At 44.6% G+C, this 26,671-nt stretch overlaps 1 protein-coding gene across 2 annotated transcripts; it reads left to right on the top strand.

Moving 5' to 3' along the window:
• LOC121582167 (noelin-like) lies at positions 1-25,914 on the top strand. Of its 2 annotated transcripts, none has more exons than XM_041897792.2 (6): positions 1-508; positions 13,637-13,786; positions 14,590-14,745; positions 17,246-17,465; positions 20,777-20,883; positions 23,579-25,914. In XM_041897792.2, the coding sequence occupies exons 1-6, from the start codon at positions 443-445 to the stop codon at positions 24,251-24,253; spliced, it is 1,374 nt and encodes a 457-aa protein (XP_041753726.1). In that variant the 5' UTR covers positions 1-442; the 3' UTR covers positions 24,254-25,914. The 2 variants fall into 2 exon arrangements, with proteins under 2 accessions (XP_041753726.1, XP_041753725.1); XM_041897791.2 differs by lacking the exon at positions 1-508 and adding an exon at positions 10,085-10,757.
• The last annotated feature ends 757 nt before the right edge of the window (positions 25,915-26,671 follow it).

A 26,671-nucleotide genomic window follows, 5' to 3' on the forward strand; every position in this document is an offset into this window, starting at 1 on the left:
CACGTCACTTCCTGTTTCAGCACGATGGACAGCTCCGCTGTCTCTCTCATTTTGCACCCATCGCTTATTCGGTGGCTCCAGGCAGGGAGACAAAGTTTTGGCAATATCTGAGTAACCGGTGTTCCCGTATTTTAAACCAACGTTTCCCTTCGCAAATGTTTATCAGAACTCGTTGTACCAATTAGAGAGGAAGAAAGGAAAGAAGAAAGACGGAGAGCAGAAACACCAAGACTGGGGAGCCGAGATGAAATAAATATGCGAAGAGACTGTGATTCCGTAAAACAGATTTCTCGCTTTCTACTATTTGGTTGCTGAGGGATAAGAAGAGAGCGAGCGGCCGCAGCGCTACGAGGGAGCCGAGAGGAGAGGACTTCGGTGCGGGGGAAGCAAAGGGACTGATCTGCATGTGAGAGCGTTGGTTCCACACACCCGGAGGCAAGAAATGCAGCCCTCGAGCAAGATCCTGAGTCTTATCGTCCTCGTGTTGATGGGCACAGAACTCACCCAAGTAGGTTTAAACACACGCCATTTTCCCCGCTGTATTAGAGCTACGCGGTGGTGAGCGGTTAATTGGCTCGAGATCCGATAAAAGATTAGTACCCGGTGCCTGCTCGGTAGCCTAGACAGAACTACGGTGAATTAACCAGTTTCCGCGCTTTAGCAGATTAACGGGTGGGATTACATGGCGATGATGTGGATACATTGTGCTACACGGTCGCAGATAGCGCCAGCAGCGCCCAATGAATGTCACATAGTCTAACCCTACCGGGGCTGTCTAATGCGCAGGGATAGAGATGTACAAAATCCTAAATGCACACAAATGTGTAAATATACAAATATATTACACACGTATAAATTATAAGCAAATGTAATGAATGAATGACAAATCAACCCATCCAACCAAATCATCTGTGTGAGGGTTATGTCAGAATGGTTGTCGTTTTTCATTCTATATTGAATCATTGTGATGTGTCTGATATATGTATCGTTATTCTGCATATGTCGTTTGTTTTGAATAACAAGCAGTCGAATATTATTTCAAGTAGCACAGCACACAGCATGGTCCTTTGAGAAAGCCTAAAGGAGAAGTGACTGAGTGAGGCGCTTGAGAACTTGACTATGGAGATTGTTCTAACCAACAAAGTAAAATGTTACTGGTCTGACATAAACGATTATCCACCCCAACATATAAATCCAATCACCTGAGATTGATCCAAGGCTGTAATGCTCCAGTTGATAATGTAATTGGAGGATATAGTCAAGTGCTGTTGTATTGTCAAGTGTCTTAATCACCAGCACAGCATTTGTCAATCTGTGAGATGATGGTGATGGTGCTGTCCTTGGTGCTGATGGTGCATTGTTGTGAGGGAGTTGCCTTTGACACAGCAACTCACAGTGTGCACAGTTTACACTAAAGTTCAAAGTTAATTCCCAAAAGTATAGCACAAATGTTTGTATAAAGGGTTGCTCAGATATTCTATAAATGATGTTCTGTCACACCAAACTACAGGTGTATCTAAGAATTAAATAAGAATTTGTTCTTAACTGACTTGCCTAGTTAAATAAATAATATAAAAATATCTGTTCATTCTCCCAGACGTACACTGTCCTGTCCCCCTGTGCAAGTTAACATTAGGCTACCAAACCAAATTGGCATTAGTTCAACATAATAATTAGGTTAACATGAACCATTATGCAGAAATCTATTTCTCAATGTACAAACATAGACCACACAATATTCTATTTTTAAAAATGTAATCCCCTTTAATAAAAATTCAACCCCAGGCCTCAACATTTACTTAATTTCAGATTGGATTAATGTTAATGGACAGCTCTGTCAAATATCAATCAGAGGACGATGTTGGACTGACGTCTGTGCCAAGTGAGGTGTGTGTGTGTGTTTTCTACATCACACAGCCTCAGAGAGAAATAGCTGACCCCACAAAACACACAGACACTCATTTCAGCCCTCATCTCTCCCATGCATCTTTCACCATGACCAACACATCACTGTAGTCTCCCTGTAACACTGTGACACAAACACTGTGCTGAGCTCTCAGTAATGCTGACTCTGTTGTACATGTTGCCCTTCTGATCTCATTGATTGAAGAGGAAAAGTCATATGAGGTTAGACTTCATCCTGCATTATACATTTTGGGTGCTGCATGTTGTGGTGTCTGTAAGGGGCTGTGTTGACACTGTAGTCTGTGGCCTTGGATGGCCTTGGTGTGTGTGTGTGTGTGTGTATGTGTGTGTGTACACACGTGTGTGTGTGTGTGCGCGTGTGTGTGTTTATGTGATTGCATGCGTGTGTTTGAGTGTGTGACTATGCGTGAGCATTTTGGATGGATGTCATTTGTAACAAGGTCAGTCAATATCCGGCCACAGCTTCAACATCCACCGGCCTCCAGCATTATCAGGAACACTATAATACTCACTGTGGAGTACTATTTATAGCTTAACAGACAACAGAGACTTACAACATCAAACACCACACCCAAGGATGCTGAGGTAGAGGGAAATTGGGTGTTTTGGAAAGGGTTGGAGTGAGAGAGATGGGGGGAGAGAGAGAGAAATATGGGTCGGAGATAGGCGGAGACAGAGAAAAAACAAAGAGAGAGTGTGTGAGACGGATAGAGAAAGAGGGAGAGAAAGAGAGAAAGAGAGAGAGAGAAAAAGAGAGAGAGAGAGAGAAAGTGAAAGAGAAAGAGAGAGAGGAAGCAAAAGAGACGGAGAGAAAGAGAGAGAGAGAGAGAGAGAGCGATAGAGAGAGAGAACAGAACAGAACAGAGCAGAGATAGAAAGAGCAGCACATTGCTTCGTTATCAAAACCAGACTCTGCCAGATTCTGTTTCAACATAACTTGCCCTAGAGGCGATGATTTATGTCACCCCACTTCACTTTTTCCCCTACAGCCTGGACAGATGTCTTTCTGAAAGCACTGCCACTGCAGGCTATTGTTTTATTTTAGAGAGGAACGTGAGAGTATTTAGGAGATGTCACTGAGCTGCCAGTGTACATATCAATCAGTGTTATTTCACTGTTAGTAGTCTACAGCAGGGCTCTCTAACTCTCTTCGTGGAGAGCTACCCTCCTGTAGATTTTCCCTCCAACCCCAGTTGTATCCTGATTCAGCTTATCAACCAGCTAATTAGTAGAATCAGATGCACTAGATTAGGGTTGAAGTGAAAACCTACAGGACGGTAGCTCTGCAGGAACAGGTTGGAGAGACATGGTCTGCAGTATACACTGAAATGAAATGTATTCCTGCTTATAAGCAAAAACTAAAGCAGGAAGCACCAGTGACTTGGTTAATAAAAAAGTGGTCAGATAACGCAGATGCTAAGCTACAGGACTGGAAAATGTTCCGAGATTCTTCAGATAGCATTGAGGAGTACACCACATCAGTCACAGGCTTCATCAATAAGTGCATCGATGACGTCGTTCCCACATTGACCGTACGTACATACCCCAACCAGAAGCCATGGATTACAGGCAACATCTGCACTGAGCTAGGGTATGGTAGAGCTGCCGCTTTCAAGGAGCGGGACTCTAACCCGGACACTTATAAGCATTCCCGCTATGCCCTCCGACGAACCATCAAACAGACAAAGAGTCAATACAGGACTAAGATTGAATTGTACTACACCGGCTCTGACGCTTGTCGGATGTGGCAGGGCTTGAAAGCTATTACAGACTACAAAGGTAAGCACAGCCGCGAGCTGCCCATTGACACAAGCCTACCAGACGAGCTAAATCACTTCTATGCTCGCTTCGAGGCAAGCAACACTGAAGCATGCATGAGCGCACCAGCTGTTCCGGATGACTATGTGATCACGCTCTCCGTAGCCGATGTGAGTAAGAATTTTAAGCAGGTCAACATTCTCAAGGCCGCAGGGCCAGACGGATTACCAGGACGTGTACTCCGAGCATGTGCTGACCAACTGGCAAGTGTCTTCACCGACATTTTCAACATGTCCCTGACTGAGTCTGTAATACCAAGGACACTAAGATAACCTGCCTAAATGACTACCGACCCGCAGCACTGACGTCTGTAGCCATGAAGTGCTTTGAAAGGCTGGTCATGGCTCACATCAACACCATTATCCCAGAAACCCGAGACCCACTCCAATTTGCATATCGCCCCAACAGATCCACAGATGATGCAATCTCTATTGCACTCCACACTGCCCTTTCCCACCTGGACAAGAGGAACACCTACGTGAGAATGCTATTAATTGACTACAGCTCAGCGTTCAACACCATAGTGCCCTCAATGATCCTGGGACTAAACACCTCTCTCTGCAACTGGATCCTGGACTTCCTGATGGCCACCCCCAGGTGATAAGGGTAGGTAACAACACATCTGCCACGCTGATCCTCAACACGGGGGCCCCTCAGGGTTGCGTGCTCAGTCCCCTCCTGTACTCCCTGTTCACCCATGACTGCATGGCCAGGCACGACTCCAACACCATCATTAAGTTTTCAGACGACACAACAGTGGTAGGCCTGATCACCGACAACGATGAGACAGCCTATAGGGAGGGGGTCAGAGACCTGGCTGTGTGGTGCCAGGATAACAACCTCTCCCTCAACGTGACCAAGACAAAGGAGATGATTGTGGACTACAGGAAAAAATAGAGGACTGAGCACGCCCCCATTCTCATCGACGGGGCTGTATGGAACAGGTTGAGAGCTTCAAGTTCCTTGGTGTCCACATCCCCAACGAACTATCATGGTCCAAACACACCAAGACAGTCGTGAAGAGGGCACGACAAAGCCTATTCCCCCTCAGGAGACTGAAAAGATTTGGCATGTGTCCTCAGATCCTCAAAAAGTTCTACAGCTGCACCATCGAGATCATCCTGACTGGTTACATCACCGCCTGGTATGGCAACTGCTCGGCCTCCGACCGCAAGGCACTACAGAGGGTAGTGCGTATGGCCCAGTACATCACTGGGGCCAAGCTTCCTGCCATCCAGGACCTCTCTACCAGGCGGTGTCAGAGGAAGGCCCTCAAAATTGTCAAAGACTCCAGCCACCCTAGTCATAGACTGTTCTCTCTGCTACCGCACGGCAAGCGGTACCGGAGCGCCAAGTCTAGGTTCAAAAGGCTTCTCAACAGCTTCTACCCCCAAGCCATAAGACTCCTGAACAGCTAATCATGGCTACCCAGACTATTTGCACTGCCCCCCCACCCCCACCCCATCTTTTTACGCTACTGCTACTCTGTTAATTATTTATGCATAGTCACTTTAACTCTACCCACATATACATATTACCTCAACTAGCCGCTGCCCCCGCACATTGACTCTGCACCGGTACCCCCCTGTATATAGCCTCCCTACTGTATATTTTACTTCTGCTCTTTTTTTCTCAACACTTTTTTGTTGTTGTTGTTTTATTTTACTTTTTTATAAAAAAATACATACATTGTTGGTTAAGGGCTGTAAGTAAGCATTTCACGGTAATGTCTACACCTGTTGTATTCGGCGCATGTGGCAAATCAATTTTGATTTGATTTGATTTGGTTATTTCTACGGTGGAGGATGATTTGTGTCAGGTGCTTTGGTCTGGAGTAGAACAACAACAAGTCACAATGATGGACATCATCTGTTGTTTTATCTCTCTCTCTGTTTCTCTCTATCACACACTCATGTACACACTCACTTTCTCTCAGCCACACAAAGACACACACACACTGAAACACACAGAAAGAAAGAAATACAGACAGACAGACAGATGCAAACACACACACTGTCAATTCTTCAGCCAATATAACCAACATCCCTCCTCACATCTTGACAGATCTTCCACCATAACACATCAGATGATCCCCTCCATCATTTACATCATTATATTAGCATACACTTCAGGCCCCTAGAGCAGTATATATGCCAGAGTTCCTTAATGAACATGTATTCAGATCATAGCTAGTATGTGGAGAAGGTGGCCCGCATCCAGGGAAACTCGAGGGAAGAACCGCCCAGGGAAACCAAGCCCCCTCTTGTTTCTCTTTCTATTGGCTCCTGGCTACTTCCTCATTTTATGGGTCAACTGTAGTAACGTAGCTAAGCCTAACCCTAACCGTTTTCCTAACCTTAACCTCATTCTCCTAACCTGCTGCATTAGTTATTCTAAGCTGCCATGTTAATTATCCTAACCTGCTATGTAAACAAACCATCTGTGGCGACAAAGAGGGGGATTGGTTTCCCTGGGTGGTTCTTCCCTGGAGTTTACCTGGTCTTGGGCTGCAGTCAGACCTTAATGAGTATGTGGGCAGTATTTATTCCAAAATTCCTTCATGTTTGAAGCATAGCTAGTGTGGGCAGTATTTGTTGTGTTTCTTAATGAACATGTTTTTGAAGCAGAGATACTATAGTGAGGGCAGTGTTTGTTGTTGTTGTTTTGTTTTTGTTTTTGGTTCAGCTTGTCAGTTATGCAGAGAAGGGCCAGCTGTTCCCTTGGCAGCTCCCTGAAGGCTTCAAGCCCACTACATCTTCCTGCATGGTAGCTTTAGACCCAACTCTCCCTGCCCTCTCACAGAGACCTGATAAGCAGCTGCTGCTGTTACACTAGCATAACAGCACTCTGTAACCCTCAAGGTTTCAGGCCCACCTCTCCCTCCACCTCTCTCTCCACCATTACCCCCATCTCTCCCCCATCTCTCCCTCCACCTGCAGAAAAGTGCAAACCTCTGCATGTCATCATACATCTACAAACAAACACAAGCCCACACACAGTTACAGGCTTACTCAGAGAGATATATAACATACTCCCACTTATGCAAACATATGCAGACTCACTCATAGACACATGAGAATGCACTCAAGTTACTTAACACATACATCAACAACTGTACACGTCAGTAAGGGAAAGGAAGAAGAGAGAGAGTGAGTGAGTGAGTGAGTGAGTGAGTGAGTGAGTGAGTGAGTGAGTGAGTGAGAGTGAGAGTGAGAGAGAGAGAGAGAGAGAGAGAGAGAGAGAGAGAGAGAGAGAGAGAGAGAGAGAGAGAGAGAGAGAGAGAGAGAGAGATGTGTTTATAATGTAAAGTTTACACTATAATCAATTCAGTTCTTGGGACAGAGAGAAAGATGGAGAGAAAGATGGATTGGGTCTGCAGCTGCACTGCATTATGTTGTGATTGACAACTGGGATTTGATTTATTCATAAAGTGAAACTCTGAAAGTTAGTTATCATCACAGAGTTGTACTAGTGTACATATGTTAAACTGTACTTTCTGAAATGGCCATATTGTCCTTTTCCAGTAATCGTATAAACATGTCTCTCTCTGTGAAATGGTTAGCCAAGTCAGCGTGACAAGCCTGAGCCAGTCCTCCACTGACTGATCTGGTCCACTGGTTTATCCCCTATTAGATGATCTGTCCATGGAGATGGTCAGGGGGACGGTTTCTCTGACACAGATTAAGCCTAGTCATGGACTAATAATCATGCTCAAGGACTAGGCTTAATCTGTGTTGGGGAAATCGGCCCAGAGAGTGTTAGTGTAGAGAATTAGTGCTTAGTAATGATATGCTAACTGACTGGCAGAGATGAGATGGCCCTGGGCTGGGGTGAGCAGAGCTGGGCAGGGGAGGAGAGGGGAGGTCAGGGCAGGACAGGGATGGGTTGGATTGAGCTGGGATATGCAGGGCAGGAGAGGGCAAGCACAGTGGTGAGCTGACCCCCTCTGATACCTCACACTGTCCTGCAGAGTCACAACTGCTGTGTTCTGTACACTGAGAAAGGTCAGAGAGAGAAGGGGGACAAAGAGAGACACAAAGAAACAGAGAGAGGGCGAGAGTAAGAGAGAGACAGAGACAGAGACAGACAAAGATACAGATACAGAGTGTTAGTCCCCTGTAGCTCAGTTGGTAGAGCATGGCGCTTGCAACGCCAGGGTTGTGGGTTCGTTTCCCACGGGGGGCCAGTATGAAAATGTATGCACTCACTAACTGTAAGTCACTCTGGATAAGAGCGTCTGCTAAATGACCAATAAAAAATAAAGGACTAAAATGTAAAAAATATAAAAAATGAGGGAGAGAGCGGGAAAGGGAAGGTGAAATAGAGAGAGAATGGGAGAGTGAGTCTTTTATTTATATCAGTATACTGCATTACTGCGAGGACAGAAATAGCCCATATAGCACTGTGGATATTTGGGGTCTTGATGTAATATCTTGCAGTATTACAGCTAAACCTATAGGTGGAGCACTAGACAACCGTTGTAATGCTCTGCTCGGTGCTCTGATTCTTCACAATGTTTACATGAGACAGATCCCCCTTTGCTTTGTAATTCAAATATTTATTGAGTAAAATTATCCTAATTGTTAAAGGGAGGGTTCAAAATATTCACAAGGTGATGGGAAAAAAGAAGTGGACAGGTATTGGGCCTACAGAGTATGAGCGCTGATCTAGGAACAGGTATCCAACTTACAGTTAGTGAGTGCATACATTTTTTCATACTTTTTTCATAAAAATGACTAAAATGTCATGTAAATGTAACCCTGTCCATGTAATCTTGGATCAGCACTCCTACTCTGAGATGCTGGTGTGTCATATTGGTGGTGTGGCAATTCTGATGTGGTATATTTGTTGAAGAAGTATGAGTTCACTAGTGATTTTCCTTCTTGATCTTCATTCTTCCAGTCTCTTATGGTCTCTCTCTCACACTCTGGTGTTCATCCAGTAGATATCTTCGTCACCGAGTATAATACAGACACTCAGGGTGGGGAGAGAGAGAGAGAGAGAGAGAGAGAGAGAGAGAGAGAGAGAGAGAGAGAGAGAGAGAGAGAGAGAGAGAGAGAGAGAGAGAGAGAGAGAGAGAGAGCGAGAGAGAGAGAGAGAGAGAGAGAGAGAGAGAGAGAGAGAGAGAGAGAGAGAGAGAGAGAGAGAGAGAGAGAGAGAGAGAGAGAGAGAGAGAGAGAGAGAGAGAGAGAGAGAAGGCCGCCGTAGGCAGACCTGGCTCTCAAGAGAAGACAGGCTATGTGCACACTGCCCACAAAATGAGGTGGAAACTGAGCTGCACTTCCTAACCTCCTGCCAAATGTATGACCATATTAGAGACACATATTTCCCTCAGATTACAGCGATCCACAAAGAATTAGAAAACAAACCCAATTTTGATAAACTCCCTTATCTACTGGGTGAAAAACCACAGTGTGCCATCACAGCTGCAAGATTTGTGACCTGTTGCCACAAGAAAAGGGCAACCAGTGAAGAACAAACACCATTGTAAATACAACCCATATTTATGTTTATTTATTTTCCCATTTGTACTTTAACTATATGCACATTGTTACAACACTGTATATATACATAATATGACATTTGAAATGTCTTTATTCTTTTGAAACTTCTGAGTGTAATGTTTACTGTTAATATTTATTGTTAATTTCACTTTTGTTTACTATCTACTTCACTTGCTTTGGCAATGTTAACACACGTTTCCCATGCCAATAAACCCCTTAAATTGAATTGAATTGAATTGAAATTGAATTGAGAGAGAGATAACACACTTAAATTGGGTTGTGACATTCATGTGATGTGCGCGACTATTTAACGAACAATATTATGCCTACTGTCTCTTTAAGATAGTTTGATTTACCAGAAACACCTAAAGTAGCTACACGATGGCGCCAGAGTCTTTCACATAGGCCTACATCGCGTCAATTTACCTTATACTCTAACGCAGTGCTGATGATGATAGGTGCGCGCTGTGGGTATTTTTTTAAATAAAGACATACATGTTTTGTGTTAAAATTGTTGATGTGTATTAATGCATTTGGGATGATAAATTGTTGTTATCCTTATTGTGTGCTCCAGTATGCATATATCTATGATCCTTATTGCCTAGCTCAACTTCATTAAATAAAATAATAATGGACTTTAATACATGGGGTTGTTCATTAAATTAATGTAATGTTGAGTTATTCTAGGTACCCCAACAGCTCGCGCTCCACGGGGGTTGGGGAGAGAAAAATGTCACCTGCCCCGGCCTTCTCGCTACCGGACGAGTGGCGCGACCTTACCCGAAACTGCTCTTTGCCCAATCCCCCCGGGGATAATAACTCGCAATCCGAGATCATACCAGCCAGGCAGCCACGGACCCCCGGTGGCACGGGGAAAGGCGTCTCGAGCAGCAGGCAGGACGAACCTGGCTGACATCACCGTTGCGCGTTGCTCGCGCTGCTATGGATCCGTAGGCACCTCCTCCCTCCCTCAGCCTTTTGGAACAGCCTGTGTGTAGTCACTAGCACTTAATCACGGAGCGTGCGAGTCAGGAGGCAAACGGAGGGCGTGAACTAAAGAGGAACCGAGAACGGGAAAGCCACCAGAGCGCGGGACAGCACAGAGAAAGAGATACCCATCCAGATACATTTTATTTTCTTCATCTCTACCTGCAAACCTGCTCCTCCGGGCTTTTTCCAACTCCGAACCATTCAGCCGTTCACCAGTGATGTCCAAGGAACGACCGACCGAACCGGGGCTACGGGTGTTACACCAGCAGGCTATGGCTTCACTAGGCAACATGGATTGCCTTGCTCGTTTCTCGCCGGATTGTGCTGAAATAGAATGAAGCTGGTTTGGGTTAAACGCAGAGTGCAGAGATGTCGGTGCCTTTGCTGAAGATCGGCGTTGTGCTGAGCACCATGGCGATGATCACCAACTGGATGTCGCAGACACTGCCCTCGCTAGTGGGGCTCAACACCACCAAGCTCACCGCGGAGAGGGCAGGCTACCCGGACAGGAGCACCGGAGTAAGTGGCACCGCAACTTTACGCTTCCCGTGGGTTCATTTTGGCTGCATTAAAAATAATGGGTTTCTCTACCATTATTTACCTGGCTGGAAGATGTTCTGTTATTCGCTCGCATGGTTGGTTCATGAATTATTAAAAGTAGGCTATAATAGGGTTATTAGGCTATTGTCTCCTCCAAAATGTCTTATTTTTTGCTTGACAGGGTCACTAGTATTTATGTTGTGCTGCCTATGTTTTCAGCGCCTTGTTGCTTGTCAGATCTTAGAGAAAATAGAATTTGAGAGGCATGATTAATATCGCCTCTCTCAGCTTGATATCTCGCTGGATAGATATAGAGACGGAGAGCGAGATAGTCCGGTTGTAGGTTACAGTATTTTCGAGGAGTGGCGTGGGAGCGCGCTGCATTGTGAGAGGTGGAGGAGAACAAGGGAGCGCGGTGGAGACTGAGCGCGACAATGGGTTTGTTTGGATGCTGTCATTGATAAAACGCTGCAAGGTAAAAATGAAGTGAAAACGAAATTTCGCATCCAGACCTTTCCAGTGAAGTCAGCTGGGTTCCTGTTTGTCCCCGGCAGCCAGGCACCCTCAGTTCAGTGGGGTCTCTGATTATCAAATGAAAGGCGCACCAGAGTAAAAATGGGTCATTTTATTACGCGGGGCATATTGCTTCTTGTCTTTATCTCTTTGTCAAGCACAATCTGACCTTTTGGTTAATCAAAGGAAATTATTATAATTATTATAAAATATAAATAGTCTAATACTTTGTGAGATATTTTACGCATTAAGGTTGACTAAGAAACCATTCATAAAACGCACGCCTTCATGGGTTACATTTTTGGCAAAAAGCTATTTGATTACAACATATACAATTTCAATAGTGTCCTTTTTTTAAAACAATACAATCTGCTTCAATGTAAAGGCTGCACTGTAATTAATAAATATCCCTGTGCCTACCTAGTCATTTTAGCTTATTATGTGATGATCAGATGGACAGAATGTTGCGTTATTACATAGTACTAAAGATCAGTAGGGTGGAGTGCTTTGCTCTCTCTGATCTGTACTCCCATGGGATTATTGATAAAAGCTTCCTCCAAATGAACCTGTCTTTCGTGGTGATCCAGTCCTAATGATGGGAGAAGCTAGTGGAGTAGTAGAGTACTACAGTACATACCCAGTAATCCAGCATCCACCACCAGCATCCACCACTATATTCAGTCAATGGCCCTGTGAAGTGAATATGGAAAGGTTGCCAGTTGGTTTTAAACATTCAAATAGTTTTATTTTCAATTAATTTACCATATTTTAAGTACATTATTGGTGACATTTTTGGTTAACTTATAGGATAGGATGTACAGTGATGACTGAAACAGGATCCAAGCACTATATCCATTCACTCTCAGTAGTATGCCAGACATATCATAATGCACTTAGATTAATGTTCACCATTGGAATTGGTTGGTCATGATGTAGGCTACAGTAGAACAATAGATTGTGGAATGAGTGTGTGGATTCAGGATCAGGATGCTGTTGGCTTTTATGTACAGTGGTAATGGAAGTGCTAATATTTCAGATTAATCAGGCAGATATTCTATGTCTTAAGAGACTGAATAGGAGGGAAGTGCCGCTATGCCTTCAGACGACCAAGGCCGATATGTATTGGCTATTTCCTGTGTTTGTGCCACCAGACCTATACCATTAGACCTGAGGATACATATGCAGCAGGACTCTTTGACTGACAGGCTGTGTGATTACTGGGCCTCAACTTGTTAATCACTCAGGGACAAGGACAGTGACATGTCAATCAACACTGCTGTCAGATGCCTATCAGATTGTGGTTCATTAGCTGTGAGACCATCATCAGCACCACATTCAGCATTCAATGACGACCTCTTGAGTGTTGTAGGATTCTGTATACCAAGTCTTGGCCCAGTCTCAGTGTGGACTGTGTTGATTGTTTAGTCTTGACAATCTCATACCTCCTATTCGTGTTGTTTTATAATTGGACACCAATAACTTTGATAATGTACATAGATGAGTATTTGGACAAGTCTCGACCAGTTCGATAGGCTGCCGTTCCCCTCTGATGGCATTTGATGATTTGATGGAGCGGGGTGGGAGGTGGGGAGGAGTTGAATGGTTCTCATCGTGACCAGATGGCGCCATGCGTGTGCATCCCACAGACTGACGTTATGTAAGCTCTGGCTGTTGCGAGAAAATATCTATGTAGTAGTGAGGGTTTTACACATGACTCCACTCCACCACTCCAACGGGTGCGGCACGTCACCACAAGCCTACACTGTGTGATTGAAACGTACTGCTAAAATAAGCCTATTCAGTCAGAGAGTAGGCAAGGATGGGTGGGGTAGAATACTTTAGTCAACAAATCCCTGACAATTGGATTATAGGATGAATGCTTTTGTTATTCTCTTGTCTCATCTGTTTTCTCTTGTTTTTTCCTTTCATCCCCTCCTCATTTCTTTTTATCCCTCTCTCACCTCTCTCATATCTCTCATCTCTCTCACCTCTCTCATCTCTCTCACCTCTCTCAATTCTCTCACTTCTCTCACCTCTTTCACCTCTCTCATCTCTCTCAATTCTCTCACCTCTCTCACCTCTCTCATTTCTCTCACCTCTCTCACTTCTCTCACCTCTCTTACCTACCTCACCTCTCTCACCTCTCTCACTTCTCTCACCTCTCTCACACACTCTCCCGTTTTCTCTCTATTCCGTCCTCTTCTTTCTCTCTTTCCCACATTGTTACATCATTTTCTTTCTCGCTTCTGTCTGACTCTCTCTCTCTCTCTCTCTCTCTCTCTCTCTCTCTCTCTCTCTCTCTCTCCCTTTCTCGGTCCCTCCTTCCCTCCATCGCTCTCCTCCAGGTGTTGCCAGTGAACCCAGAGGAGTCATGGCAGGTGTACAGTTCTGCCCAGGACAGTGAGGGGAGGTGTGTGTGCACCGTGGTGGCACCGCAGCAGTCCATGTGTTCACGAGACGCCCGCACCAAACAGCTGAGGCAACTGCTGGAAAAGGTAACTATGGTGACATAATGTCCACAGCAACACCAATGACCTGTCACGTCTTACCTCACAGATTGTGGACTACAGGAAAAGGAGGACCGAGCACGCCCCCATTCACATCAACGGGGCTGTAGTGGAGCAGGTTGAGAGCTTCAAGTTTCCACATCACCAACAAACTATCATGGTCCAAACACACCAAGACAGTCGTGAAGAGGGCACAACAAAGCCTATTCCCCCTCAGGAGACTGAAAAGATTTGGCATGGGTCCTCAGATCCTCAAAAAGTTCTACAGCTGCACCATCGAAAGTATCCTGACTGGTTGCATCACTGCCTGGTATTGCAACTGCTCGGCCTCCTACCGCAAGGCACTACAGAGGGTAGTGCGTACGGCCCAGTACATCACTGGGGCCAAGCTTCCTGCCATCCAGGACCTCTATACCAGGCGGTTTCAGAGGAAGGCCCAAAGACTCCAGCCACCTTAGCCATAGACTGTTCTCTCTGCTACCGCATGGCAAGCGGTACCGGAGCGCCAAGTCTAGGTCCAAAAGGCTTCTTAACAGCTTCTACCCCCAAGCCATAAGACTCCTGAACAGCTAATCAAATGGCTACCCGGACTATTTGATTTGACATGGACAGCAGCCCCAGACAAGCCACTACGACAGCAGCACCCTGTCTCAACCTATTCATCACCACAGACTCTGAACCCATACTATAGAAACATTCATTCAAGTCAATATTTTGTGATGGATGAATCCGTGGCCATATTGAGTGTATGCATACCCATTTTCATGTGTCCCTGTTCCCCCCTGTGATAGGTCCAGAACATGACCCAGTCCATCCAGGTGCTGGACCAGCGGACCCAGAGAGACCTGCAGTATGTGGAGAAGATGGAGGTGCAGCTGAGAGGTCTGGAGACCAAGTTCAGACAGGTGGAGGAGAACCACAAGCAGAACATCGCCAAGCAATACAAGGTACAGCCACAGTAGCAGCCCAGCATACCTAAACCCACCCTGCTAGGGCTATGGGGGCTATCACCATCACCATCACCATCACCATCACCATCACCCTCACCTACACCACTCATCTAATACAACCACCATCCACCATGGATGGGTTTATGTGTGTGCCCACTGCCCACTCAGGATATGGTCCAGCATCAGATGATAAACAACAACATTCTCACTCAAAAGTTATTCGAAAAAATACTTAGGTGCTGGATCCTCGCAGATAATCAATGGAGAGCACTCAAAAAATCCAATTTCAATACCTATCTATTATCCATGCATGTTTAATTACTGGTTAATGAATGAGTGTTGAGATTGAACCATTGGAGTGCTGCATATTTCTTTTTCAATGGTTCAGCATCACCAACCTCACCTAGAGTGTTTTCTATGGTCTCTAGGAACAGCTCTCAGAGTTGAATGTATCAGGACTGTATCAGAATTAACTAAACACTCAGGACTTAAGACTTTTGATAGGAAGGTTTTGGATTCAATATCTAAATAAACAGTCTTCTTCCTCCATAACAACGTTTGCTTGTAACCGTTATTACAACCGCAACTACCATTTCCACTAATACTAGTACTACTACTAATAACACTAGTAACCATAATTAATTCAGGTGTTTGAGCTGGAGGGATACTGGACCATTCAGTGGCCACATGCAAAAACAATAATCAACCAGATATTAATTAATTGCTTGGCTCACCTTCCTTCCTCCCATCCTCCTCCTCCTCCTCCCTCTCCTCCCTTTAAAATGATTATCACCAATGTCAATTTAGGACCACACACATTTTTTGATTGCTTGATTGCTTGATTTCTTGATTGATTGGTTGATTGATTGATTGAACTAATCAATGAGAGAGGGTAGTAGATACACCAGTAATCACAGCTAACCTTTAAAACCACAGAAGAAGAAGGAGGTCAGAAGCTACAGACACATTGATGTAAGTTTCCTGGCACTCAGACACTCCAGTTACCTGGCTAATGATGACAGACTGAACTTCTGCATGTATTGTAGTCTCCTCAACATTAACAGCAGTATCAATGACAAAACAACTATTTCCACCCCCTGCATCCCTGACTGAGTGTCTACATGTCCAATGCATGCCCCCCACATTCATATCATGAGTGCAAAATCAAAGCATGCTTAACATACTCTCTAATCCAGTGTGTGTTTTTCTGTGTCTCTCAGATAGGTTAGTAAGCTAGATGTCAACAGTATGTTATGTTCTTGCTTGCAGGGCTAACTTTAGGACATGTAAAGAGAGAAGAAGGGGCAGGTCAATCCACAGTACTGCGAGATTTACGAGCGTTCATGATTTACCTTTAGCACCATTAGTACTACTACTAAGAAAACCAACCTACCCCTTTCCCAAATAACCAACCAGCCAACCCTACCTACCTGAAACCCCACCTACCCCTTTCCCAAATAACCAACCAGCCAACCCTACCTACCTGAAACCCCACCTACCCCTTTCCCAAATAACCAACCAACCAACCAACCAACCAACCAACCAGCCAGCCAACCCTACCTACCTACCTACCTACCTACCTACCTACCTACCTACCTACCTACCTACCTACCTACCTACCTACCTACCTACCTACCTACCTACCTACCTACCTACCTACCTACCTACCTACCTACCTACCTACCTACCTACCTACCTACCTACCTACCTACCTACCTACCTACCTACCTACCTACATTCTGTAGAAAGGGTTCTACGTTGAACCCAAAAGGGTTTTACCTGGAACCAAAAGGGTTCTATCTGCAACCAAAAATGGTTCTTCAAAGGGTTCTCTTATGGGGACAACCGAAGAACCCTTTAAGGTTCTAGATAGCACCTTTTTTTTTAAAGAGTGTACCTACCTACCTACCTACCTACCACTGATCTTTTCCTGCATGTTACTGGTAGAACATTTCCATCAAAAGGCTTTTTCAAAAGTAAAAATTTAGTTGTTTCCAGTTATTATTATTTTTATTGTTCTTTTACTTTTGGTTTTTGTCTATGCATATTTGGTTACTAAAGACTACTACGTACCTATAAACATTAGTGATAATAACATCTGAAACCCTTTGTTGTGTGTGACATGTAAAAGCATGTAACTCTATTGCATTTTAAACGATGATGACCAATAAAGAGCTTTCCCAATTGTTTCCTGGTGTACTGAGGGCTTGTGTTTAACGTAACGGCTCGTCTGCATCATGACGGAGCCTCCGCTTGCTCGCCAATACGGTGGAACACTCACTGGATTTGTTTGCTCAGACACACACAAACACACTGTACACACACACACTAACACACAGGGCTGTTGTGTTACTTTGAGAGAATGTCAGTGTAGGCAAGGCTAGAGTAGTCAGTGCCAGATGGATGCTTTCTTCTTTTAAAAAAAAAACTTTTTGGGAGTCTTTTCTTTTTTGTCTCCAGGCATGACACTGAACCCAGCTTATTTCAATCCTTTCAGGCCATAAAATCGAAAATGGAGGAGCTTAGGCCGTTGATACCAGTGTTGGAGGAGTACAAAGCCGATGCCAAATTGGTATTGCAGTTTAAGGAGGAGGTCCAGAATCTGACGTCAGTTCTAAGCGAGCTCCAGGAAGAGATGGGAGCCTATGACTACGAGGAACTCCACAACAGAGTGTCAGGTCTTGAGGAGAGACTCCGAGCATGCATGCAAAAATTAGGTAGGCTGAGAAAGTTTCTGACTCACACTATCACACACACACACTCTCTCACACACACACACACACACACACACACTCTCTCTCTCTCACACACACACTCACTCACACACACACACACACACACACACACCCTTGTCCACATTGTTCATGGATAACTTCTGTATGGTGTTAGACTAGAGTGAAAGCTTCAGGCACATGTACTACACGCCTCAGAAACATTCTACATCAAGGTACACTGTGTACACACATGAAACATCTGAAAAGAAACACACCATCCTTCTCTCAACACACTGGAACACACCTTAGCTTCTTTCCAGATGTCATGAGCAGACATACTATTACACAGCCTATCAGTTAAATATGTATTACATGTATGTCTCACAATTGTTTCAAACACCTGTTTCTCAATATTCTCTAGGCCGCCCTTTGTTTAATCCCATTTTACACTGAGAAAAAAAATATTATCCCATATTTTTGCCTGTCTCTGTTTAGCCAATTAGCCAATGTGGCAAGGGTGAATTTGATCATTGAACACATACCAGTGGAGGCTTCTGAGGGGAGGAAGGCTCATAATAATGGCTGGAACGGAGTTAATGGAATGGCATCAAACATATGGAAACCATGTGTTTGATGTATTTGATACCATTCCACTATTCCGCTCCAGCCACTACGACAAGCCCGTCCTCCCCAATTAAGGTGCCACCAGCCGCCTGTGACACATACGTAGGTGAGTTGTATGTACAATCTGTAACCAATCTGAGGTATAATTCTTTGTCACCCTCTCAACTCTATTTAACCATCTCATCTCAGTCTACAACATCCTAGTGATTTATTACAGTGTTAATAAATGCACTGCACACCTACGGTGTAGTCTTACAAGGCTGTCTAGTGGCTGTTGGTGGAAAACACTTCTCAGAGCTGTAGTAGGGTTTGCATTTCAATAGCCTGCTGAATTACTCTGCTATGAATGCAGTGACACGCACACTGTCTGACCTATAAACACACACACAAACAGAAATTCACACACACACACAATTCTGCCATCAGTCAAACACAGCTGGAGAGCATGGTAAGTAGTCTCTCCCCCCCTCTCTCTCTCTCATTCATAAACATATTCTAACACATGCTAAACACACATAGAAATTGCTATCTGCAACACACATTCTGCCTCTCCCTCATTACCTCTTTCATATTCCCCATCTCTCCCCCTCTATGTGACTTGATGACCTCCTCATCACTACCAGTACATGATTAGTCCTGGACCAGTAGTGGTAGAGTCCTCACTAACAGGTTGTGTCCCAAATAGCACCTTATTCCCTATATAGTGCACTACCTTTAACCAGAGCCCTGAGGGCCCTGGTCAAAAGTAGTGCACTATATTGGGAATAGGGTGCCATTTGGGACGCAGCCCCAGATCAAGCCACATGCGCAGCCTCTGATCTGTGTAGAGTTCTGTGAGGATTAAGTGAAACAGACTGCAGGAGACAGTTCACAGAGATTAGAGATCAGATAAAATAAAGGAGAGGTCAGAGGTCACTCAGCAGGAGACAGTTCACATAGTTTAGAGATCAGATCAGATAAAGGAGAGGTCAGAGGTCACTCAGCAGGAGACAGTTCACAGAGTTTAGAGATCAGATCAGATAAAGGAGGATCAGGCTGTTCCTTCTCTAATGTGTCTACATTCGCACTAAGATCAGGCTGTTCCCTCTCTAATGTGTCCACATTCACACTAGGATCAGGCTGTTCCCTCTCTAATGGTTCCACATTCACACTAGGATCAGGCTGTTCCCTCTTTAATGTGTCCACATTCATTCACTGATTCCATAATCCTCAAATCATCATTCCATTCCAGAATGACTGACTGATGGTTTTGGGGTTAGATTTCCCCGTAGGCTAGCGCTGGTTGGCTGGAACCATATTCAGGCCAATAGGAGATTAGATTAGACCTCATGTGCATCTTTCGCTCTCCCCGAGGTCCAGACGACCATAATCCAAAGATAGGAACATGGTGATTAGAGGAAATAAATAAATAAACACAGATTATTACTATAGTCTGTAATCCCACGGAGGTATTATGTAAGGGGCTGATAGTAGTGGTGTTTGTTTGCTCATGTGATGTTGTGTTTGTCTCGCTGCTGAGGTCTCATAATCACAGCTATACACATGTAAGGGCATGAATGAATACACATACCCAGGAGCACACACCCACATGCAGGGAACATGCACACACAGACACACACACACGCGCACGCGCGCACACACACACAAACACTCACACTCAAACACACACACAGGGACGTGCTTGATATATTTAATTTAATTTAATACATATCAAAAGTGTGCTAAACACACAAATGATCTAGTTTTAACTTCCGAAACGTTCAAAATGTGGGAAAATAATACCGTGTGGTAGAAAGAGTGAAGATAGATAGACATGAGAGAAAGAGTGAGGGTAAAAGTGACAGGAAAAGAAGAATCAGAAAACTAATCTGGATTCTATGACTCCTTCCCATAATTGCATTTCACAACCACATTAGTGCCAGAGAGGGAATGAGAGAAAGAGGGAGAATCGCATAGAGAGCGAGAGAAGCATAGAGAGAAAGAGAGAGATTATAATGGGGGACGGGACTGGAGCTGTTTGTTCGTTAGTTGACATTAAGATTTAACAACAGGAACGAGGTTGTTCCCCATCTGTTCATAATGATAAACCCATTAATCAAACTACCTGGCTGTCATCAGGGAACGAGGCGCAGCCAAGCGTTCAGCGCTAGATATGTCAACTTCACATCAACACCTCAATCAAGCCTAATTAACGATATGCTCAGCTCAAACAGCATAGAACAAGTAGCAGCAGCATGAGCACAATAGATCCTACATAACTGGAACAACAATTACATCTCTCTCCCTCCATCTCTCCGCATTTCTCCCCATCTCTCTCTCTCTCTCTCGCTCCCCATTTCTCTCCCTCCCTCTCTCTCTCTCTCTCTCTCTCTCTCTCTATCTCTCTCCATCGCTCAGACACAAACATAATGCACAGAATACCAAAGACCATTACCTTTATTCTCTGAGGATGACAGACAGATGGAGGCCTAGACATGGACACACACAACAATATACACATTCTATTGTTCTTTTGTGAATGAAGGCTAAGAGTGAATGTTTTGTAAATGATGTTATTGTGTGTAAGTACAAGATTATTTCTTTATTACAGCATACTAGCCAATATGAATCATACAAATGCAGTGTTGAATCTATGAGAATTATATGTTGTATCTATGAGAGGTATTTCTATGTTGGTTATTCCTTTTCAGCATGTGGGAAGTTGACGGGCATCAGCGAACCTGTCACCATCAAGACGTCTGGATCCCGGTTCGGATCCTGGATGACTGACCCTGCAGCACCGGAAGGAGATACCAGGGTATACACACACACACACACACACACACACACACACACTTCAGCCGTCCATCAACATGGAGAAAATACAATTACCCCTCTTTAAAGCTCCAAAAGCGTGTGAAGCCCAGCTACATTAAGGTAATGATTTCCTTACCTCGGTAGCGTCTAAAGCCCAGCTACATTAAGGTAATGATTTCCTGACCTTGGCACTGTGTTTCACTGCTGTAGCTACTGGAAGATCACACTAGCTGCTTCACATTACACTCATTGCCTGCATCCCAAATGGTACCCTATTCCTATATTGTGCACTACTTTTGACCATGTCCCATAGGGCTCTGATCAAAAGTTGTGCACTATGTAGGGAATAGGGTGCCCTTTGTGATGCACACTATCTCACTCAGATGACATGACTAATGGCACTCAGTTGAAGAGGCCAGGCTGTTAAGAGCCCTGACACACCCATAATAGAGTTGACTCTTCAGAGTCTGACCTTAATAGAAGCTTTGATTAATGTTCATGTGTTTACTCTGTCTGTCTGTCTGTCTGTCTGTCTGTCTGTCTGTCTGTCTGTCTGTCTGTCTGTCTGTCTGTCTGTCTGTCTGTCTGTCTGTCTGTCTGTCTGTCTGTCTGTCTGTCTGTCTGTCTGTCTGTCTGTCCGTCCGTCCGTCCGTCCGTCCGTCCGTCCGTCCGTCCGTCCGTCCGTCCGTCCGTCCGTCCGTCCGTCCGTCCGTCCGTCCGTCCGTCCGTCCGTCCGTCCTTCCTTCCTTCCTTCCTTCCTTCCTTCCTTCCTTCCTTCCTTCCTTCCTTCCTTCCTTCCTTCCTTCCTTCCTTCCTTCCTTCCTTTCTTTGTACTAAATGGCCATGTCTGAGTTAGCTCTCCTGGGCTGGGCATATGTTGGAGGAATAGACAGACCTAGCTTTCATTACTAAATCACATTAAAATGCAAATGCAGAGAATAAATGTGTGGTTTACACCTGAGCCCTGACAGCTAGGTTGTTAATGAAGGGAGGGTGTCAGCCAAGATGTTTATATGACTTTAAAACGTACACATGTGCAGATCTGGGGTTTAGAGGTTATAGCACAAATACATTAAGCACACGCAGACATAAACATACATGACTGTCATAGTCATAATAACATCTGTACATCGATGGAAAACTGTACATGTTACATATGTGGGTATCCCTGCTATTGTTCTATACTTGTGGTTTCTCTGTGTAACGTGCTGCTTGTGAGTTACAAGGTAGTGTGAGAGTCTTGCACTCACAAAAGTTTTAAAAGAATAGAGACATTTCAAATGTTATATTATTGGCTGTGTACAGTGTTGTAACAATGTGCAAGTAGTTGAAGTATGAAAGGGAAAATAAATAAACAGATAAATATAGGTTGTATTTACAATGTTGTTTGGGCTCCACTGGTTGCCCTTTTCTCATGGCAATGGGCCACAAATCTTGCTGCTGTGATTGCACACAGTGGTATTTCGCCTAACAGATATGGGAGTTTATCAATGTTTGATTTGTTTTCAATTCTTTGTGGGTCTGTGTGATCTGTGGGAAATATGTGTCTCTAATGTGGTCATACATTTGGCAGGAGGTTAGGAGGTGTAGCTCAGTTTCCACCTCATTTTGTGGGCAGTGTGCACAAAGCCTGTCTTCTCTTGAGAGCCAGGTCTGCCTATGGCGGCCTCTCTCAATAGCAAGGCTATGCTCACTGAGTCTGTACATAGTCAAGGATTTTCTTAATTTGGAGTCAGTCACAGTGGTCAGTTATTCTGCCACTGTGTACTCTCTGTTTAGGGCCAGATAGCATTCCAATTTGCTCTGTTTCTTGGTTGATTATTTCCAGTGTGTCAAATAGTTAACTTTTTGCTTTCTCATAATTTGGTTGGAACTAAATGTGTTTCTGTCCTGGGGCTCTGTGAGGTCTGTTTGTGTGGGGTCTCTCTCTCTCTCTCTCTCTCTCTCTCTCTCTCTCTCTCTCTCTCTCTCTCTCTCTCTCTCTCTCTCTCTCTCTCTCTCTCTCTCTCTAAGTAAGAGGAGAACATTAAAGTTTGGTGATGGTGTTTCCTGGACCCCTAAGGCCCTTACATCCGGGCTTTCAAAGATGAATTAGCCAATAAAATTGTCTGGAGAGGGGATGGGAAAGTTGAGGTGTGTCAGAGCTTGGAGGGATGAAGGAGGGAGGGATGGAGGATGGAGGAGGGAGGGAGGGATAGAGGAAATGGAGGAAGTGGTCTAGGCAGGCGCCCCGGAAACTTCCTTAAAGCCCCAACCAAAGCCACAGGCGAAAAAAATACGAACCTTTTATCCAGAATGATCCTCATTATCCCTGTGCGGCTGGGCTCATCCCCAACCCCGGCCTGCCTCCACCTGCAGCTTCCTGTCATTCCTGACTGTTTGTATTCTGAAGCAGCAGGCTGGATCTCAGCTTGGTCTGCTCTGTCAGGAGGCAGGAACACCGCTCCCCGCTCTGCTCTGAGTCAAGCATCCGATTTAATTAGGCTTTCTGTTGACAGCGTGATTTGATTTACAGTGTGAAATGATGCGTGATATATAAATCTTCTATCTACATAATGGTGCATTGAGGAGTTTGATAGGAGGGTTTTAACAGGACTGCAGGGTGTGTTTTATCTTGTTTGTATTATAAAGTTGCTTCTGACTCTGTGTTAATGTTTCCTCTCTTCTCTCTACTCGTCTGTATCTCCATCTGTTAGGTTTGGTACATGGACGGTTACCACAACAACCGCTTCGTGCGGGAGTACAAGTCCATGGCGGACTTCATGACGACGGACAATTTCACGTCTCACCGCCTCCCCCACCCGTGGTCCGGGACAGGTCAGGTGGTCTACAACGGCTCCATTTACTTCAACAAATTCCAGAGCCACATCATCATCAAGTTCGACTTCAAGACCTCCGCCATCAGCAAGGCACGCCAGCTGGACAACGCCGGCTTCAACAACATGTATCACTATGCCTGGGGCGGCCACTCCGACATCGACCTCATGGTGGACGAGGGCGGTCTCTGGGCCGTCTATGCCACCAATCAGAACGCTGGAAACATCGTCATCAGCAAGCTGAACCCCAGCACGCTTCAGATCATCAAGAGCTGGACTACCAACCACCCCAAGAGGAGCGCCGGCGAAGCCTTCATGATCTGTGGTACTCTCTATGTTACCAACGGTTACTCTGGAGGGACTAAGGTGTACTATGCCTACAGCACTAACTCCTCCACATACGAGTACATAGACATCGCCTTCCAGAACAAGTACTCCCATATCTCCATGCTTGACTACAACCCTCGGGACCGTGCTCTCTATGCATGGAACAACGGACACCAGGTTCTGTACAACGTCACACTGTTCCACGTCATCAGCTCACAGGAATTGTAACCATGGAGACAGGACTATAATATACTATATAGAGAATAGAGAGAGATCATCCTATATATGAATATACTGTATATCTATAAGAGAAAGACTTTATGGAAAGATCAGCATATATAGTATGTAATATCATAAGACTGTCTTTAGAGAGATTACATCAACCATGACTGGAACTGCAACGTGAATGAATGTGCACATCGATTGGAATTAAAAAGACAACTGTTTACTAAAAATTAAGGGAACATGATACATCTAGAGTTCAAAACTATATATTGGACTGAAAATAACAGATGCCAAAAAAATATCACGCCTTTCTTTTTTAAATAATGGATAGTAACCATCATAGAAGATTGCCTCTGTGGCTCTGTGTCTGTCTCTGGAAGTATTGTAACTCCCTCCTCCCTCCTCCCTCCTGGACGTAACTCTATGGGTATCAGCGGGGTCCTAGCAAAGGACTATGGGTTATATATAACTATTGGTTATAAACTGTTTGCCAACCAGGACCCCCCCATCGGCCCTCGGACAGAGAGAGGGAGAACCTCACCCTTCGGACAGATAAGGGGAGAACCTAGGAGAACCTAGTAAAACGGGGAGAACTGGGACATTATTTGGTGAACGGTGGGGTGAACCAGGATATGGTGTGCAGAAGACCACAGAGTGTACGACCACCATCTGTCACACACACATTTCCTTTTTATCCCTTCAGTAGCAAATAAAAAAGTATGTAAACAAGTAAACAACAACTTCATGAACATCCATGAGAAGACCTGGGCCTGTGTTCACAAAGTGTCTCAGAGTAGGAATGCTGATCTGGGATCAGGTCCCCCCTCTTATTCATTATGATTTAAAGGGCAAATCTGATCCTAGATCAGCACTCCTACCCTGAGACGATTTATGAATACGGTCCCTGAAGGCACTGACTGTTGGGGCACACTGTTGTACTGTATGAGAAGTAGGTCGGTATTCAATCAGAGCTGTGTAGTAGCGCGCTTGACATTTAAATGGAGTTTCCAATTGAGTCAATATCTGCAGCTTTTACAGTGAATGCAATCTCCGCAAACGCGGGAAGATTGGCTTTAAAAGCCGCATTGTCAACTGCGCTACAGCGTGCCTACTGGATTGAATCCCGGCCAAAGACTTTCCTGTGTTTGTGACTCTGTGTAAAACAGCCTGGATTTGCATGAGTGTTTTTTACCATTCTGGTCTGCTACCTAATGAATGTATTTTTGCTATATGATGCTGTACCTATAAAAGAGAGTGATAGGGAGGGGGCGGGGTAAAGAGGTAGTGTAGTTACCTGTGGGATTTCGGGTGGGGGGTGTTGCAAATGTTGTTGCTTTTTCACTTGTTTGTTCTTAGAACGTTTCTTTTTCCATTCTGAGGCTTTTTTTTGTTTAATGTTCTTGTATCACCCCCTTGCTGTTGGCACCGGCTTTGCTTCTCTGTCTATGTTTAGTTGGACCGTGTGGGAGGCTCCTATCTCATATCCAGCTCCTATTTTTCAGAAGAATACAAAAGAATAGAATGTATCAAGTAATGTATCCTGGAGACCTGGGTTCAGTCCTACGGCTCTTCTCTCTTCAACTGAATCATCATCACCCTATTCTTTAAACTAAAGTAGCCCTTTTAGTCAAGGATAATGCTGTTAAATGTATCCCCCCACTCACCTAGCAAAGGATAATGCTGTTAAATGTATCTCCCCCTCCCACTCACCTAGCAAAGGATAATGCTGTTAAATGTATCTCCCCCTCCCACTCACCTAGCAAATGATAATGCTGTTTAAATGTATCTCCCCCTCCCACTCACCTAGCAAAGGATAATGCTGTTTAAATGTATCTCCCCCTCCCACTCACCTAGCAAAGGATAATGCTGTTTAAATGTAAAACCCCTTGCAGAGGACAATGGCTTTTCACTCTTTTTGTGCTTTTGCTGGACGTGTGTTGTACCTGAGATGAGATAGTTAATGATTTGTGTCAATAAACAGAGAATCTTTGTTCTAAGCTCATTCCTCGCACAGCTTGAATTATTGATCATCATGGAGCCACAAAGGGGCAGTTAAAAAGCCCCAAGGGGCTCTACAGTAGAACCACAGGTTGCAGACCCCTGGTTATGGTAATAGCGTATGTGTCAGGATCAGGCTGTTGTGTGTGTCTTTGTGTGTGTCTTTGTGTGTGTGTGTGTGTGTGTGTGTGTGTGTGTGTGTGCTTCACTAACCGTAAGACCACATCATGGGTCTTACTAAGAATAATACTGAGAGGTCATGTCTTTTCATGAGTTCATCCTGCTTCAGATCAAACTGAGAGAGAGAGAGAGAGAGAGAGAGAGAGAGAGAGAGAGAGAGAGAGAGAGAGAGAGAGAGAGAGAGAGAGAGAGAGAGAGAGAGAGAGAGAGAGAGAGAGAGAGAGAGAGAGAGAGAGAGAGAGA

Source organism: Coregonus clupeaformis, chromosome 15 (assembly GCF_020615455.1).
Source record: "Coregonus clupeaformis isolate EN_2021a chromosome 15, ASM2061545v1, whole genome shotgun sequence".
NCBI classification, from domain to species: Eukaryota; Metazoa; Chordata; class Actinopteri; order Salmoniformes; family Salmonidae; genus Coregonus; species Coregonus clupeaformis.